The sequence below is a fragment of the Sceloporus undulatus genome, chromosome 5 (assembly GCF_019175285.1).
Source record: "Sceloporus undulatus isolate JIND9_A2432 ecotype Alabama chromosome 5, SceUnd_v1.1, whole genome shotgun sequence".
NCBI lineage: Eukaryota > Metazoa > Chordata > Lepidosauria > Squamata > Phrynosomatidae > Sceloporus > Sceloporus undulatus.
In genome coordinates, this window is record NC_056526.1 from 81661081 (window position 1) to 81679485 (window position 18405).

The 18405-nt window shown below is 38.8% G+C and overlaps 1 protein-coding gene across 1 annotated transcript in view; it reads right to left on the reverse strand.

The window, feature by feature from the left end:
- Positions 1–18405, reverse strand: part of ABCD2 (ATP binding cassette subfamily D member 2) — a 43559-nt gene that overhangs the window by 8496 nt on the left and 16658 nt on the right. Inside the window, exons 5-6 of the mRNA XM_042470365.1 lie at positions 13329–13423; positions 4363–4508 (exon numbers count right to left, since the gene is read on the reverse strand). Coding sequence (XP_042326299.1) covers positions 4363–4508; positions 13329–13423 — 241 coding nt within the window. The remainder of the gene's footprint in view (positions 1–4362; positions 4509–13328; positions 13424–18405) is intronic.

Consider the following 18405-nt stretch of genomic DNA (forward strand, 5'->3'; position numbering starts at 1 on the left):
CTACTGTACATATTTGCCTATTATAATGTTTTATGGCATTATAAATGTAGACTCAGTGAATTGTTATAGATTTATTTCTATTATTTATTTACTGCTTTAATTTATAGCCTCTCAGCCCACTGACACCATGTACAACAGATAAAACATTATTCAAAAACTGAATATAAACAGATGAAAACATTATTTGAAAAGAGATGAACACTTTTTTAAAAAAGAATTTTTACAAACAGCCAGAGCAACAAAAGTCTGCTTTAAAGGACTGAATGCCATATGAAGTAACACAGTCTTAGCCCCAAGAAGCTCAAGAGGGATACAGCCAAGAGAGCAGCCTCCCTTGACTGTGCTCATTCCTCAGCCAAAATTAATTCAAGGGTGTTTTAGGGCAAGCTACAGTTTCTACAATTCTCTCAAGATATAAATAATTGATTTGTGCCTAAAATAACTAGTAGTAAGCTCTCCTCTGCTGTATCCAAGAACGTCTTTTAAATATTTCAAGGAGCTCAATTACCAAGTTGGAGTGTAATTAGCTTACACACTCTAACATAGTTTACAGAGCACAGAGCAGAGAGCCTCCCAAGAAGAAGGGATATATTAATTAGAAGCCACTGTCGCAGGCATAAATATTACACAATAAATTGTGGCCCACAGAAAATAGAATATTTGTGGGGAAGTGTGGAAAGTAAACAGCAAAAAAACAAGTAGCCAGGTTAAAGAGCTGAGCATGATTTCACAAACATTTCTTGTAGCAAAGGCATCCAAGAACACAATCCAGAAATGGCCTGCCTCGGGGATTCCAGGCTGCTGGGGAGACACAGCAGGGAGCCCGCTGTCAATCAATACTAAGAGTCAGCATTGTGGAATCTCAAGCAGCTGTCAGGACACTTTCTGCCCTTCCTGGCACTTCACCAGGGCTCAGAGAAAGGCCACAGAGTCAGGAAAAGACCTCCGGTGCTGCACCAAAATGAAAGAGCTGGGAGAAAGGCAGGATAATTATCGTGAATATAGTCAACTCAACTATAAGTTGATCTCATAAGTTGATCTCAGGGGCACGTTTCCAAAATTATGGATTTTCATATTACCTGTGGATAAGATGACAATAAAACTTATGGGTATGTAACAAAGTATCTAAAGCATGAAGAAAAGGAAAACAATGCCAAAGAACCTCCAAAATTCCACTAAGCATAACTGTATGTGCTCACCCTAAAGGCTGGATGCATGAAAGAATAGAGGTGGGTCACAGCTTCCAGGACAGATTACACTCTTGTCTTTCACCAAGGGATGGTGCCTATTTTTGTAAGAACTAATGTGGAATACTTACACTGACCCATGGATAAGTTGACTTGGGCTTTCTAGACCTATACATGATTATATACAGTAAATAATAAAGGAAGGATGGACATTGCCTGCAGCTCCATGGTATGACAGATGCCTGTCTGGAGCCAGTAATCAAGAATGGCAGTCAAATTCACCATAACATCAGACATGGCTAGGGTATACACTGCAAGCATAGGCAACCTGAGCCCCTTGGGTTTCTTGTGACCCTCGGCAAGATCTCATAGGCCCTTAGATTATGTTCAAAGATCTATACAAATGATCAGTTAGGTCTTTGAAAGCTCAAATTTTTGTTTCCCCAGCAGTACACTAGTTAGGGAGGAAGAAGGAGAAAAGAACATGGCAGAAAGACATATAAAGAATGAGGAAGAAAAGAAGAAAAAGAAGAGCTGGGGTCACCTACCTTGCCACTGCTAGTGCTAGAACTGTCCACTATGGACATGAGGATTCTGGTAGATATACCTAGCAGCCCTTGACATAAAAAAAGGCTGTGCATGTTCACTGGGAGTTGTAGTCTAACATATCTGGAGGGCAGTAGGTTGAGAAAACCCGGACTAAAAGTTCCAAACTATGTCTGAGGAGACTCATATCAACTTAACTTTAGAAAAAACTATAGTACCACTGGTCAATCTAATCATCTTCACAGGTGTATTGCAAGAATAAAAATGGTGAGGTAAAAGAACCATGAACTCCATGGAGAAAAGGGAAGAAATGGAAGCTTCTAAGAAGCTGTAATATCAAAGAAGAAAGTATATGTACTGTGTATGCTATCAGATGTAACATATAGTTTTTTTATTTTAAAACAAGTTTTCAATGTAACACAAGCATTGTTTCCCTCTCTGTTTCCCCACCTTCATTTATTCCCTCCTTTCACCCTACAGAATAATTTTTTTTGGGGGGGGGGAACAACCTTCAGTGCATTTACATACAGAACAGATATTAAGATGCATGCCTTAACTTTGATCAAACCTTCTGACATTCAAATCCTCCCACGCAAAGCAGTTTTATAAATATCAACTTCACATTTAACCAAGTATTTTAGGAAATTAATCCCTATATACTGATCTATGACTGATTGTCTGATATTTCTATAACCCTAAACCCTAGTTCAAATTAGTAGGCTCCCAGAGTGTCTGGCTAAAAGCAACAGTGCCTTGGAGGGTTGGAGAGAAAATGACAGCTTAATCTCTAAAGCCAATATTCCACTTTCTGGAGGCATGCCCAGGTAACTCTTGTGCAATTTTCTAATGGTAAAATAGCATTGCCAATTCATGGCATTACAAAAAACATTTGCAGTTTAAGGTATTCACATATCCTATAGAAGGAGGTTTCCTCTTTCATTTCAATGAAAACCTACTAGCCCATTATGTCTTCAATCCACAATCCTGCTAAAATGTTTTGTGACTAACAAAACAGTCCTGCACATGTATACTTTAAATTATACCCTGCTGAAGCTTACTGCCAGGTCAAATGGGAATAATGAGGCTTACTGCCAGGTAAAATAGGAGTAAAATATAATAGTCCAGCACCCAGTGAAAGCAACGAGGATAACTTTTTCATTATTTCAGTGGGACTTGTCACACCTAGGCCTGGCTAGACTGAAACCAATGTGAAAGGTTTATTAAGCTATTACATGGCAGCCAAGCATCTTCAAAAGTTCTAATTTCTTTGAGAGGGGTCTGGTGGCATGCTAAAATAGGAATAGGAGGACTTTCAGGTTTCAAGAATGCACATATCAATATCACCATCACCACCTTCATCCTATATTCAGTTATTAGTCTGAACTAAAATAGACCCACTGAATCAAGGGACCTTACATAAATGATTCAATGATTCAATGAGTCTACTCTAGTTGAAGCTAAACACTGGATTTAAGCCATCACCACCAGTTTCTCCTCCTTCTTCTTCCATTACTTCCATTGTTGTTGCTATTGTTAATATTGCTACTACTACAGTTAATACTGCTACTACTACTATCTCTACTACAAGAACCCTGCAATCCACCAACTAGAGCAGGGGTAGGCAACCTGCGGCCCGTGGGCCGGATGCGGCCCGGCGAGGCCTTGGGACCGGCCCCAGCCCGGTCCTGCCGCCGATTGCCGCAGGGGCCTTTGGGGGGCAATTGTCTATAGAAGCTTCAGAAACATGCATTTATATTAACATTTTTTTTTAAATCAGCAAATTTTTTCGCATGTCCTCCATTTTTTTAAAAAAAGTGTCTTCCATTTGAAAATTTTGTCCTACATTTGTCCTGGTTTATTTATATATTTATTTTTTTTTAAAAAAAATAATTATTTATTTTTTGGCTTCGGCCCCCCAGTTGTCTGAGGGACAGCAACCCGGCCCCCAGCTCAAAAAGATTGCCTACCCCTGAACTAGAGCCAGGCACAAAATAAAGGCTCAAGAGAGTGGATATACATTAATAAATAAACAATAACCTCAGAATATATAATCCTTATTTTCCCCTAAGGTTTCTTGCTTGTTTGCTTAATGGAAAGGGTGATTCTTAGTTGTGTGGTTGATAGTCAAGCAATGAGAGAAAACTCTGCTGATCTCCTGTAAATCAACTGAAAACCTCTAAGATGATCCCAGAGCCCTTTCACACTAAATATCACAGGATTTCACAGGATTTTGCCATGGAACATTAAGTGGAATACAGTGGCACAAGTGTACAGTGGGAAAGGACCTCTGCTCTAGTTTTTGACACCAATCCAAGAAAGAGCATCACTGTGGGGCAAATAAATTTTTAAAATATTATCTACAATATTTTGTTGAGTGTCAATATACTACTGAATCAATGAATCATGAATTTAGTGCCTTTAGTGCCTTCAGTGGGGTTTTAGGACTTCCCCAGAAACCTAATTGTCAATCAATTCATCTAGAAGTTGAGCGGATATGGGTAGCCCTCTGATTTATGTTACACTGATTATTTGTTTTTAATTACCCTATGTTTCTTGCTAGGTTTCCGTGAGCACTATATATTGAAAATATAGGAAAGAAATGGACTTAATAAACAAAGAAATTACAAACCTTTGTGGAATATAGAACAAATGTTGGGGAGGTGGTTTGTAGAGAACACCTTCATAGACAGGCCATAAGCCACTGAGAATTCTGAAGAGGGAACTCTTCCCACAGCCATTGGGCCCAGTGATTAGAAGATGCATCCCTTCCTCAACCTGCAAATTATAAAAATGATAAACACAAAAGGCTATTAGAAAGTGGTTGTTTTCATCAGAGTTCTAATCAAGTGTGCCTTACATATCCCATCCATCAGCATTCTGATCCACTGATATTTTGATTATCAACATTTGTGCTGATGTATCAATACTTCTGAAATAATGGTATAAAGACACCAAACAATGGTGGCTCTCCGGATATTCTGGACTACAATTCCCACAATCCCTTACTATAGGCCATGCTGGGTGAAAGTAATGAGAGTTTTAATCTACAATATCTAGAGCCAAAAATTTTCAGTCCTGACATACAGGCTGGCATCCTGTTGGTGAATTATGATGGCTTAAGCTGGACTTACATCATCATTAGTAAGATGTATGCCACTGCTACTTATTTTTTCGATTATTGAGTAAGTCAGAATTCTGTTCAGACTATCCAATGACCAAAATTACCCCAAAGCCACCTTATAACTAGTGCAGGTCCTTCAACACAGATGTTTCCATGTTGCTGGAGAATGGGGGAAGGAAATCAGTGAAGACATAACCTGCAGAAATATCTCAAGGATCCAAGGTGGTTTCTGTGGCCGCCTGCTGCAGCCCATCCAGCTACAGGAAAATTGCTGGATATATCCTCAGTGTTCCTCTCAACTGTTCAACAACATGGAAATAGTTGTTTTGGGGACTGCACTATTTACAAGGTGGGGTGGGGGGGGTACAATCAGTAAACACAGCTAGAGAAATGTAGCTACATGATATACATATATCTCCCAAAGCAGGGTCCCAGCTACAGAGTAGTATTTGAGCTAGCTATTTGAAGCAGTGGCCTGTTGCCATCACAAAAACACACTCCTGCCTCCTACTTGAAATCATTAGATCAATAAGGAGAATAAAGGACATTCCAGATGGTGTTGAACTGTATCTTCCATCTCTCAACAATGGCTATTCTGGATAAGAACATTGGAAGATGCAGTCCAACAACATCTCTCTATTTCTATTTTCTCCACCTCTTCTTCATATTTGCCTAGGAAATTTAAGCAAAACAAATGAAGGAAATTGGGGAAATAAACTATTTCCAAACATATAATAAGCCTCCATGGGGGAACCCCAAAATCATGCGCCTGGGAAATATACACTAGTTCAATTCATTCTTATATATTGCAACTGTTGACTCTGGCAGAGGAAAACAAAGCTTAAATGTGGTGCTTTGCCTATCATAGCTATCAACAGAATATCAGAATAGACTAGAATATCACACTATAAATAAAACTTACAAAAACATAGCACTCTGAGTCAAAGCTTCTACTTTATCGTTGAACATTTCCTCTACTGCTATAATACATTTTATTTTTTTAAAAGTAGAAAAACAGAAATATAGGGGGGGAAATGAATATGAACACATTTTATACCGTCACTGATAGCCAGTCCAAAGGACCAAAATTTCTTAGACCCTGTTTACAGTTCACACAAAACACAACTTTTCCTCAGGTAATGTGAACACCCTAAGACTGAGTCCATAACATTTAAAATATAACTGTTCCCCACAGTGTGATGTATTTTGCTGCCACTATGCAGCAAATCTATGGGAATCACATGGGAATCCCCTTCCACGGCAGCAATTTCTCTTGAGCAAAATCAATGTATGTTTATGTAACTGAGCCAAATGCTCTGTGATTATTTTTATTATTTGCTCTTTTCAATATAGGCAAAGTATCTTTAATGTTAGGTCTCTCAACATTTAGTTGATTCTTTAAGTTCAATGTATAAGGCTGATATTATTGGCACTGAATTTTGTTCATTCACCTTTCAGTCTGGGTTAAACTCATTTTGATTTTTTATGTGTTTTAAAGAAATTATAATATGGTAGTGTTATGATGTTATTGTATTACCACTGTCAATGTGGTTACTAATTGTTTTTGTGAACCACTCTGAGTACAGTGCACTGCAGAATATACAGTACACGAATAAAATGAATATGACTATTTTAATTCTCTGTGAGTGTATTTCAGAAAAGGAGAAACATGGGCTTAAAATGCACTGGAATATAAATAACCAAGCAACCAATTCTTGCTCAGATTCAATATGTTCCCAACCTATCTCCCCACCACCCTAATACGTATTCCAAAACTTTTCTGGATGTCTCTCATTACTGACATAATTACCTACTGCAATAATGTTGGAAAACACAATTCCAAGTGCCTTATCCCGAGACATTAGAAGCCATACAACTGTCATTCCTACCTCATCATTAGTTGAACTGCACTGTTTTTAAAGTGTCTTTTGTGAGCTGACTTGGGTCCAAATAAGGAGAAAGGGGGCTAAATTAATAAATCTTCCTGGCCAGCTACTGGTTTACATGACAAACAGGCATGGGTTAACTCACAAGAGGATCCCTCTGAAATTACATTAAGGCTTAGATGACCCATAAGTTAGTACAGGATCTGGGCAAAGGGACTTGGCCTGTTGCAGGCACTCAGCAGCCTGAATCAAATGAATTACGAGCCTTCAACAAAATTTGACAAAAATACATGATTTTGTTGTTAAACGCCCTTTAGTCAACCTGCTCTCATGGCAACTTTATGGATGAGACATCTCCAAGTCTCCCTATGCTCCACTCTGCTCAGATCCTGCATGTTCAGGCCTGTGACCTCCCTGATTTAGTCGAACCATATGGCATATGGTCTTCCTAGCTTTGTACTGCCTTCTACCTTTCCTAGCATTATTCTGTTTTCTAATGATTCATGCCTTTTCATGATATGGCCAAAGTACAACAGCCTCAATTTAGCCATCTTTGCTTCCAGGGAACTCAGGCTTGATCAGTTCTAGAACCCTTTCGTTTGTCTTTTTGGCTGTTCTCAGTATCCTCAGTACTCTTTTCCAGCACCACATCTAAAATTGGTTGATTTTCTTTCCATCCACTTTCTTCGCTGTCCAGCTCTCACATCCACACACAGTGATGGTGTTACCCCAAAGATCACCCCTCCATGCAGGGCCTCTCTGTTTGATTTAATATTAAAGGCATCCCTGAGATCACTGCAGTATCTGGGACATATAAGGAAATCCTGTAGGCTTAGCAGGGGAGCACCAGACTCACGTCACTGTGTCCCCCAACTGGACTTCTGCACCTAACCCCGGTACTGTATTACCCTCTACTAAACCTCCAAGTCACTACCAGCTACCACCTTTATATCATTAGAATCACAGAATCATAGAGTTGGAAGAGACTGCAAGGGTCATCCTGCCATGCAGGAAATCTAAATCAAAGCATCCCCGACAGATGGCCATCCAGTCTCTGTTTAAAGACCTCTAAGGAAGAAGACTCCACTACACATTAGTTCTTGAACATGTGCGTGAATGAGTGTTCTTGCATGAATGGTTATTATTTTATTTGTAAATTTTAAAAAAATTGGAAAATGCATTCTGGAGTTCATTTTTTTTGGAACCATTATACACAGGTCTGACCAAAGTTTATTTACCTGAAGCCCTCCCATGGCCATCATTTGAATTAATTAAATTCCTCTATTTGAATACTGACTGTGGGTGTCCTCTTAGGACCCTTGCTTTTTGGTAACAATGGGAAATACAATGGCTTGGATGATTCTAACTTTAACGTTCAGTTGTGTGTCTTTACACTCTAGAATTTTTGTCTAGTTCTTTCATAGCTGCCCTTCCCATCCCTGGTCTTCTTCTGATTTCTTGACTGGAGTCTCCATTCTGATCAATGGTTGATCCAAGGTACTGAAAATCTTTATTTCGATTTCTTCATTATCTAGGTTGAATTTACAGTATGTAGCTCCTCCATGCTCATTATTTTTATTTTCTTTATGTTCAGCAGTAATCCTGAACTTTCTTCAACTTTCCCTATTAACTGTTCCAAGTCATTATGTTTTCTGGTAGTAGAATGGTGTCATCTGCTTACTTAGATTGTTGATGTTCCTCCCTCCTATCTTCACTCCCCTTTCCTCTGAGTCTAAACCTACTCCTCATATCTCCATACAAGTTGAACAAATAGAATGTTAAAGTGCATCCTTGCATAAACACTTTGCCAACTGGGAGCCATTCTGTTTCTCCATATTCTGTTCTAACAATAGTCTCTTTTTCTCATCAGTACTATCAAATGTTGTGACATTCCCATTTCTTTAAGCGCATTCCATAGCTTTTCTTGATCTATTCTGTCAAAGCTTTGCAATAATTTATAACGTACATACTGATTTTCTTCTGGAATTCCTTGGGCTGCTCCATTATCCATCGTATGTTTGCAATGTGATCCTTAGTGCTTCCTGCTTCCCTGAACTCCACTTGCACCTCTGGGATTCTGTCTCCATGTGTGATTAGTGTCTGTGCTGAAGCTTGTGAGCATAATTTTGCATGCATGGAAAATTAATGCTATGGTCCTATAGTTGCTGCCGTCTTTTGTGTCTCCTTTTTTTGTGAATGGGGATGAATATTGAACATTTCCAAGCTGGCCACTGTTTTGTTTTTCACATTCTATATTTGTTGGCATATTTTAGTTAACACTAGAGTTGATTCTGTCTGTGTGGATTGTAGCAATTCAACTAGATTATCATCTGTTCCTGGTGATTTATTCTTACCAATTTCTCTGAGTGCAGCTTCCATCTTGCTTTCTAAAATTTGGGGTTCATCTTCATATAATTCTTCACTCCATGTGTCATTCATCTTTTCATCTCGTATCTTATTTCATTGTGATATTGTAGTATGTTCCTCTTCTGATTGCAGAGCATCCCCTCCCTTAGTATGAATTTCTCTTTTGAGTTTACAGATCTTGTATAAGAGGTCTCTTGTTCTTTTTTATTGTTGCTTTCTATTTCTCTGCATTACTATAGTAATTCTCTTTATCCTTGTACACTAGCCATTGAACAGTTGTGTGGATGGTTTGGATCTGTTCCTACATCCATTTTCTTTTGCTTCTCATCTTTCCTTTACTGCTTGAAGTATTTAGTCTGTATCCATTGTTTTCTCTCTCTCTCTCTCTCTCTTCCATTTTCTCTGGCCACAGATAGTGTCTTTCTGCACACTTCCTTGCCCCTGACGTCTGACTAGTTATTCTGGTTCTCAGTAAATTATGCTTAATCAATATTTCTCATATTGTCTGTAAATTGTTGAGATGTTCTCCAGAGCACATTTTGGTATGATCACTGATTATGTGTTTTTCTACAACTTTAATCTTTGATATATGTAGTTCATGACAATGTCACTTCTTCACCTTCTGCTTCCAATTATGTAGTCTGTCTGATTTTTCTATTTTGAGCATCTGGTGATAGCCATGTGTATACTCTCTGGTTGTACGAAGAAGATATTTGCAATGAATGGGTTGTTGGCCTCACAAAATTCTATCAGCCATTCTCTGCTTCATTTCTTCATTTTTCTTCATTTTTTGTTCCTAATCTGAACCTTCCCACAGTTTTTTATTCTTCTTTGCTTCCTATTTTAGCATCCACAGACTGCAGCAAAGGAGACAAGTGTCAGTTTTCAACTCTTTTTAACTGCTGTTCATTTTTATAAGAAAAAGAATTTTAGGCTTAAAAGGGCAGAGCCTTGGAGGAGAAGTGTGTGTGATTTGCCTTAATGAAAGGCTTAACAAAATTTAACTTAACTAAAGCTTGCTAAATATCTCTTTACTCCCCCCTGAAACTTCTGTTCATCTTTGCTAGCTTGCAACTGCACTACATGCATTATTTGCTATGCTTCTTAGACAAAAACTTTGATCATGCTCTCCTGACTTTGACAGAAACTGGTTCAGGTTACTGATATACAATCCTTGTTCAGTGTCAGTGAAAATTTCAGGGAAGGAATCACCCGCCTCTTTCAGGCTTTTGTGCTTTTAATAGATCAGAGATGGCAGAGATTCTATATCCGATTCTGAGCCAGCAGGGTTTTAGGAGCCAGCTGAGTCCTGCTCTAGGAAAATGAAAGTGATATGAAGTCAGGTGAAAATGCTTCATCTACCACTTCTTCCTGAATTATGATAACATCAGGAAATGTGGCTACACCCCTTGATGTCCTCCAGACCATTAATGACTTCAGACTGGGACCTGTGTCCCTCCAGAATATCATTTCACTCTCTCACTGCTTGTCTGGGGTGAAGAAGAAAAAAAGGAAGGTCTTGAATAAAATTAGCTAAAGGAGTTAATTGATAAAACAAGAGAGGAGATAGGTAGAACAGGAGAAGCCATAAATGTAGTATCTCCTGAACACATGTCTTCAACTAGTCTAGACGGATGGGATAGATGAAAGCACATACAAACTAGCTAGTTAAAACTTGGATTTACTTTTTTAAAAAAAAGAGAAGAAGAAGAAGATACTGCTACCATTTCTAACCCTCCACCAAGCATAAGGGTTAAGGAGGAGAGGCATAGGAAGAAGTTGCCTTTTTTTAAAATTAGTTCTCACTTTCTCTCTTATTGCTTAATGCACAGGAAAATAGGAAACATGCATTATTGTCAGCAACATGCAGACCTGCAAGACAAATTCCACCATGAATTCTATTTTCAGATGAATGATATGTTGAAGAAAACCCACTTGCCTTTATACTTTCAGCCTCACTTGTTCACACTATCATTAATAAGTACAGACCATCAATGGCTTTGCACATTTCATTTACGCAAGGAATAGGCAGTTTCAGAAGGTTCAGGGGGACCATTATATACCACCTCTTAACCTGCTGCTATAAGCTTTACCACCCACTACTTGTGAAACCAAAACGTCTGGTTTTGAAATTTTTCTAATTAGAAATTTTTCTAATTTGCCCAACCAAGGTTTATGCTTTTGGATGTGTCACTTTACCATTCTTTTTTTTTTTTAAAAAAAGAAGGAAAATAATATGAAGAGGTATTCTGAGGGCCACAAAAATGTGCAGGCCATGTGTTTGTGATTTTCACTCTCTATTGCATCATGAATTTCAAAGCCTTAAAGCCACACAGAGTCCTTTCTACATGACTATTCAATGGATATAATCAAGTCAGTACACATTTTTATTGATTTGCCTAATCTCAGTCAGCAATTTTCCTACACCTGGTGTTACCTGGTTGGGGGGGGGCTGACAGAGTGTGTGGCACCAGCTAAAAGGATGAGTTCTCCCTTCTCCTTTGCCATGGTAGCAGCCTTCTCCTGAGGAGGGAGCCACTGCTGCTGCAAAGCTGGGAGGGGTGCACTTGTCCCTTCTCACCTTGCAGCGGGAAGAGGGACTGATTGGGTGTCACTCCTCTCCCATAGGTGTCATCCGATATGGGCCATATCCCCTGCATCCCCTAATGATGCTACTGATCTCAGGATACTTTCTTCATGATATGTTTGTGGGCTTTCCAGTTGCAGAGTTACTTACTGTGGGAAACAGGATGACAGACTAAATGGACCATGGATGTGGTCCAACAGGAATCCTTGACATTTTCTTATGATATTGCATTACAATAATATCAGGTTTTGTCTTTGCCCAACTTTAATATTTTGTGATGGTGGAAAAGTAACTACTGGTAACTATGATAACCTGGTCTAAGAAGCCTTTAAAATCTCTCTCTCTCTCCCCCTCACACACAAGCAATACTGCAGAAAGTACCAAATATCAATACAACCTTTGCCATTGTGTGGAAACTCCTCTGTAGATGCATGAGATATGATTAATTTTATACTGTTTAATCTTGTTTTAAGGGGGAGGGTACTATGTATATATGTATGTATTTTAGCTTGCTGTACTCCGCTTTGATTGCCTGGCAAAAAGCGGGATAGAAATAAAAAAAATTATTTATTTATTATGTAGAAGGCAGATTCCAAGACAATAAATCATCTGAATCCTCCTGATTTCATTTTATTTGTAACACAAGCAACTTCAGTCTTTGTCCACATCAGTCCTATTTAAGCATTTGCAAAGGGGTCAAATTTAACACATGGAACCTGAGAACAACAATGTCTTCTCTGCAAGGAGCCCCTCTGCATAACTGGTAACCCTGATTTTCCAGAGCCGTCAATCATGCGCAGAGCTTCCAAATATTCTCCACTTCACATGGTTGCTCTTCATAAGAGCAATAATAGGGGAGCCTAGCACATACCACTCCTTACATGTTTAAACTTTTTTTTGTGAGAATGGCAAAATACATCTACAGGAAGCAAAGTTAATACGTAACTGTAGCTTTACTATTCAAAGACATAGTCATATTAGTGTGGATGAATATGCAAACGGATCCTGTAGCACCTTTGAGACTAGCTGAGAAAAAATATTGGTAGCATATTCTTTTGTAGACTTGCATCTGATGAAGGAAGATTTTAACATTCCCATAATTTTAATTTGGAAATGGCATTAGAAGAAAGCCAGGTCACTGTCACTGCTAATTTCACCTCACACTCTAGCCAACCATACAGATCAATACAATGAGAGGAGTGGATTACAGTAGCTGGTCCCACCAATAACTTTCATTTTACATCTGTCCTTGTCTCCAAATTTTTATGCTCTGGGCAGCAGATGTGAAAGGGCAGTATAGTTGCAAGCACTTGGATAGCTTTCCTGTGTTCTGCCTACCGTGTAGAAATCAGAGGCATGCCTCACTATGCACAGAGTCTTGCTCACATGAACACACTAACTAAATACATGGATCTGAGCCTGAGAAAGTGGCTCTTGTCTCCCCATTTCCTAAAGTAGGATAAACTGTATGTATCTTCTTCTACCACCGAGCCACTATGAACAGTTTGCTTGATTTCTCTTCTTATTTTATATGCTTGTCCAAGAACTTAAGGTATATAAGATATATGAACTCTGACAATTTTCTGTGCTAATTGTGATGACAGTTATCAAAAGGTTCTTGCATATTATCTTACTTTGAAGTTTAGCCTGGAAACCACCACATCTCCATTTGGGGTAATAATAGGAACATTTTCACAGATAATTCCATGATCAACATCTATCACTCTTCCTACAAGTAAAAAAACACAAACAAACCACAATGACACTTGTTAGTAGAGCATACACACAAGAGCATTCACACAAAACACAAAGACGCAAGCTGTTTGTCTTAGGAGTACTGATACAAAAGTATCTGTTAATTTAGTTAAGAATTGCCTCAGTTGAGAAAGACTGCATTAGAGGTGATGGTTAGGTAATATGAAACAAAACAATTTTTTCTTTTCTTACTTCTATGATTATGCTAATAACTCTTTATCAATTATAAGTAATATACCTAGCATAATAACAGCAAACAAGTTGTCTTAGGTTAATTATTTACTATAAGCATTTGTTAACAACTGTAAATAAAAACTGTGCAGTGCCTATTTTTCAGTATTCCTTAAAACCTCGTGTGAGCTCATTCAATTAGCCAAATCTTTCACTAGTGATGACAATGGCAGATGGGAAATTTGCAAGGCCTGGGACAGACTCATTGACTGTAGCAAGGAGTAAGAGCATGTGGCAGCAGGGGAGAAGTGGTGGCAAAAAAGGACCTTTCAAATTTGGGACCCAGCTTAAGCTTTGTGAACTTTGCTGGGATTTGGCTGGAAGGTTGGAGTTACATTGCTGCTCCTGCTTTCTTTCATCAGACAGCTGAGAGAAGAGGTACCAATAGAAAAAATGTGGTATATGTATGTTGCGGGGAACACTTGAAGCTGTGTGGGGAAGACATGTCTCTGGGGAAGGAGGAGGCGAAGTATCTGGGATCAATTCTTGGAAGGAATCTTTCATGTTGGAGTAGCTCCTGTAGTTAAAAGATCTTTCTTAGATTATATGCCATGGGCAGATTTACTCTTATCTATTTTATCGTTTGTATGTACAGCGCTGTGCAAATCTACAGTGGTATATAAATAAAGCATAATAATCTTCCTTTCCCTGTCCACATCAGTCTCCAGTCCAGAGCATATGGACTTAACCATCCACATACTCACCAGCACTGCCCTAATGAAGGATTGAGAGTCCTTCCTCAACAAGCAGAAGCTTGTCCCTTTGCACCCAGTCGCCTGGTTGAAAGGCAGCATGGGTGAGAGACAACTTGGTTGCTGCTCCTAGGGTGACTGGGTGTAAAGGGAGAGTGACCAAGAAACCTCTTGCCTGGCTTGGCCTTTGCTGCAAGGTTGGCATAGGTGAGAGGCTTCTCAATTGCTGCTCCCAAGGTGACTGGGTGCAAAGGGAGCAGCTACCTGCATTGATTATTCTGAATTTACAGTAGAACAGTAGACTTAATATCAAGAAATAGGCATGGTGTGTGTGTGCTAGGGTTGTCATCCAAGAGGAAAGAGAGCAATAGCCAAAAATGTTTGGGAACCACTGCTCTAGAACAAGGTTTCCAACATGGGGTGCCTGCACTCCCAGGGGGATGCAAGAAGGCCATCGGGGTTTGTGACAAAGAGTGGTTTGTGTCTCTGTGTGATGAGTCACAAATCCTCACTCAGCCAGCTGTCAGTGAGCTTTGAGAAGTGGTAGTATGTGGTTGTATTATGTAGATCTCATTGTTCATTCAATCAGGAGAGAATAATAGAATTAATATATACAGTAAGTAAGTGATTGTCAGTGTATTGCTTTTAAAATCATTATAACAAAACATTTGATATGATCACTGTATATTGTTTCGCTCATAAATTCACAATCATGAGAATTCGTTAAGTATTTCAACCCTCAGAACCTCTCAGCTTGTCCATCACCTCTGCTCACATACACCATACCTCCCTCTATCACTTAAATTAACTCGGAAATGTGGTATTATTTTTGTAGGGGGTGTGGGGCATAGAAAAGGTTGGGAAACACTGTTCTAGAAGTATGAATAGGCCTAGTGGAATGTGCCCAAACCTACTGGGGTCTTTCAGCATTTGTACAAACATTGCACAGAAAACTGTAACACTTGAAATCATTTGTTTTTGTGGCCTTAATCCCCATGTTCAAGGACCGAATAATATAAACAAGGATTCTGTACAACTCAAATGTCACATTCACCCAAATAAATTTTAACAGCACTATGCACATCTAAAGTGTGTCATTTCTTTTCAAGTGGGTTAAATAGTTTCATACAGAATTTTAGTAGGTTAAAAACCTGAAAAGAAGTAGACGTGAATAGCACTCCTAACAGAAAGGCTGGATCTAAAGTCAAAGTAAATTTTTCCTCAGAAAATTGATACATGTTCTCACTGAGTGAAAAAAATCTTTTACTGTCTAAATGTATTGTTGGTTTCTGATCCTCTCATTTGATAATTGTCATCAGAGCTGCCACTATTATTTTTAACATGTTTGGCTGAAGATTTTTCTGTAAATATGCTTACAGAAAGCTAAGCTATCTCTTACTTTTTCCTCTTCAAACACACTATGAACCTCTTCCATATGGTGTTATATATCCTTTGTGTAGTTGATCAATATGGAACTAACACTGTCATTTCTACAGATAAGCATTAACCTTTTAATTGTGATTTCCTATATTCAATTACCACAAAGTTAATCTCAAACTGCGTCTGAATGGTGGATTCACAATTTCCTTCAGATCCCTTTCTGCTTTAAACACTGATCTCATCTTCAAAAGAATGTTGCCTAAGCATGTTGTTGTTGTTGTGTGCCTTCAAGTCATTTCTGATTTATAGTGACCCTAAGGTGAACCTATCAGGGGGTTTTCTTAGCAACATTTGTTTGGGCAGCTTGCCTTTGCCTCCCTCTCTGCAAGAGGCTGAGAGAGTGCGACTTGCTATGAACCATTAGGTTTCCATGTCCAAGCAGGGATCTGAACCCCAGTCTTCCAAACCCCAACACCCAAACCACTATGCTACAATGGCTCTCTATAGTTTCTAGGTGCTTACCCACAAAGATAAAGTGAGAACAGCAAATGGAAGTACACTGTAGGTTGCAGGTAGGTTTGATGGTTGTAAGCAAAAGCTAAATCACTAACTTGCTCAAATGAACAATTATTGGAAACAAAACTTTAATAAAGGATTAAGGTGATGATGCAAGGCTGAAAGAAAGCATCCTGAATTGATACCGTTTCCCTGAAAACTCAAAGTTCAAGAACCTTCTGGAGATAAGTAACATTGGAGCATGTAGCTATGAGCTATGCTTCCCTCAGGTGTACTGATGGAACTGAACTGTCCTGCTGCAAACTGACTACAACGGTTTGCAAAATTTCCATTTTGAAATGCTGATTCTCAACAAATCTATAAGGAATTTGAAACTCAAGCTGCTTCAAATGTTTGGCCAGAGGCATGCATGGTAGCAGTCAATGTAACCAGCACAGATTTTCACCAGAGGTTTGCTCAGATGCTTCCTGAGTAGCTGCCAAGTTGGCGCTCAGCTAGGTTTGCTCCGCTCTGGTTCCCTGTCCTTGTTACAAGAAGAGAAACTGCATCAACTTTTCCAAGGGCTCCTTCTTCTTTGTTGTCTTCCTCTTTTTATTTCAATGCTCTAAAGAAGGGGTTCCCAACCTGTGCTCCAATGAGCCCTTAGGGCTCCACGTGCACTTCCCAGGTGCTGTGCAGCCACTCCAGGAAAATGAAAGAAATAAACATTGAATGAAATTAAAGAATAAGAATATATGCTTATATATACTTCTAAACACCATTAACTTGTAAGACATAGGGTAGACCTCTTAGTGGCTCTGCCATAGAAACAAGGGCTCCACGAGTCAAAAAGGTTAGGAACCCCTGCTCTAAAGCCTCTGATACCATTACAAGTTACTTAAATGAGGAGAGAAAGGAGGGCAAGAGAAAGATTGGCAAAGGTTTGGAGAGGGGCTTAGAAAATGACAATGATAGCAAAGAAAGGCTTACATGAATAATTTTAGAAATGAAGAGTAAGACTATAGAGATAAACAAGCAAAAGGGAAGAACTAAAGGGAGGGAACTAAACACTGCACCTGGCAGAGCAGGAAAAAGAAAATCCAGAAGGGAAACAGTCAAATCAATGGTCAAAAAGGAAAATAAAGCTCAGAATTCTTGCTTCTGGAAAAGGCATGAGAAGACAGGATTGTGGATTGCCTCTTCTGCACCACGTTCAAAATCTGCAAGTGTCTTTTATATCCCTAATTTCTATCCTGACAGAGTTAGATCTAAAGCAGCCCTATCCTACCAGAATCTCAATCATGATTGTCTCCTCACATATAATATTTACTCTTCTGAAAAATATTTCTTGCTAATTCCAGGAATAGCACCATGTCTATTTTTTGCTCTGACTCTCCCATTAATGAATGGGACAAAGATCTGAGTGGAAAAGCTTCTGTTTTTAGATCATGTCTTTCAATCAAAAGATGTGGATACAATGGAGAAAACTGCACAGCACACATATTTTTGAAACTCTATTTTTGAAGATTAATGCTTTAATAATATTCAACTACTGTATTACCTTTTACCTATTTTTCTTTTAAATGACTTTAAAAATACAAAAAAGGCCATTACAGCAGCTGTAATCCCTTGAAAGCAACAATTTGAAATTACCAGCCATTGTGCTATTATGCCCTCAATAATCCTGAAAGCAGCAAATTACAGATAGCTCTATTACTTGTAATACAGTCGGCCCTTCTTATACACGGATTTTTTATAAACAGATTCAAGCATACACAGTTTGAAAATGTTCAAAAAAGTATAAATTTCAAATATCAAACTTTGATTTTCCATTTTTTATACGGGACACCATTTTACTATGTCATTATATTTAATGAGACTTGAGCATACACAGATTTTGTTATCCACGGGGGGTCTTGGAACCAAACCCCAGCGTATAACAAGGGCCCACTGTACATAACTTCCAAGGTCTGGATGGGAAATGCAATCTGACACTTCTATAGGACATTAAGGATCTTTTCACACTGCACAATTATATTGCTATGATTCTATGATTCACACTATATAGTTATAGCACTATGGGATTCTTCAGTTTGCAGTTTGGTGAGGCACTAAACCTCCCTGAACTGCAAATCCCAGGACTCCACAGTACTTTGCC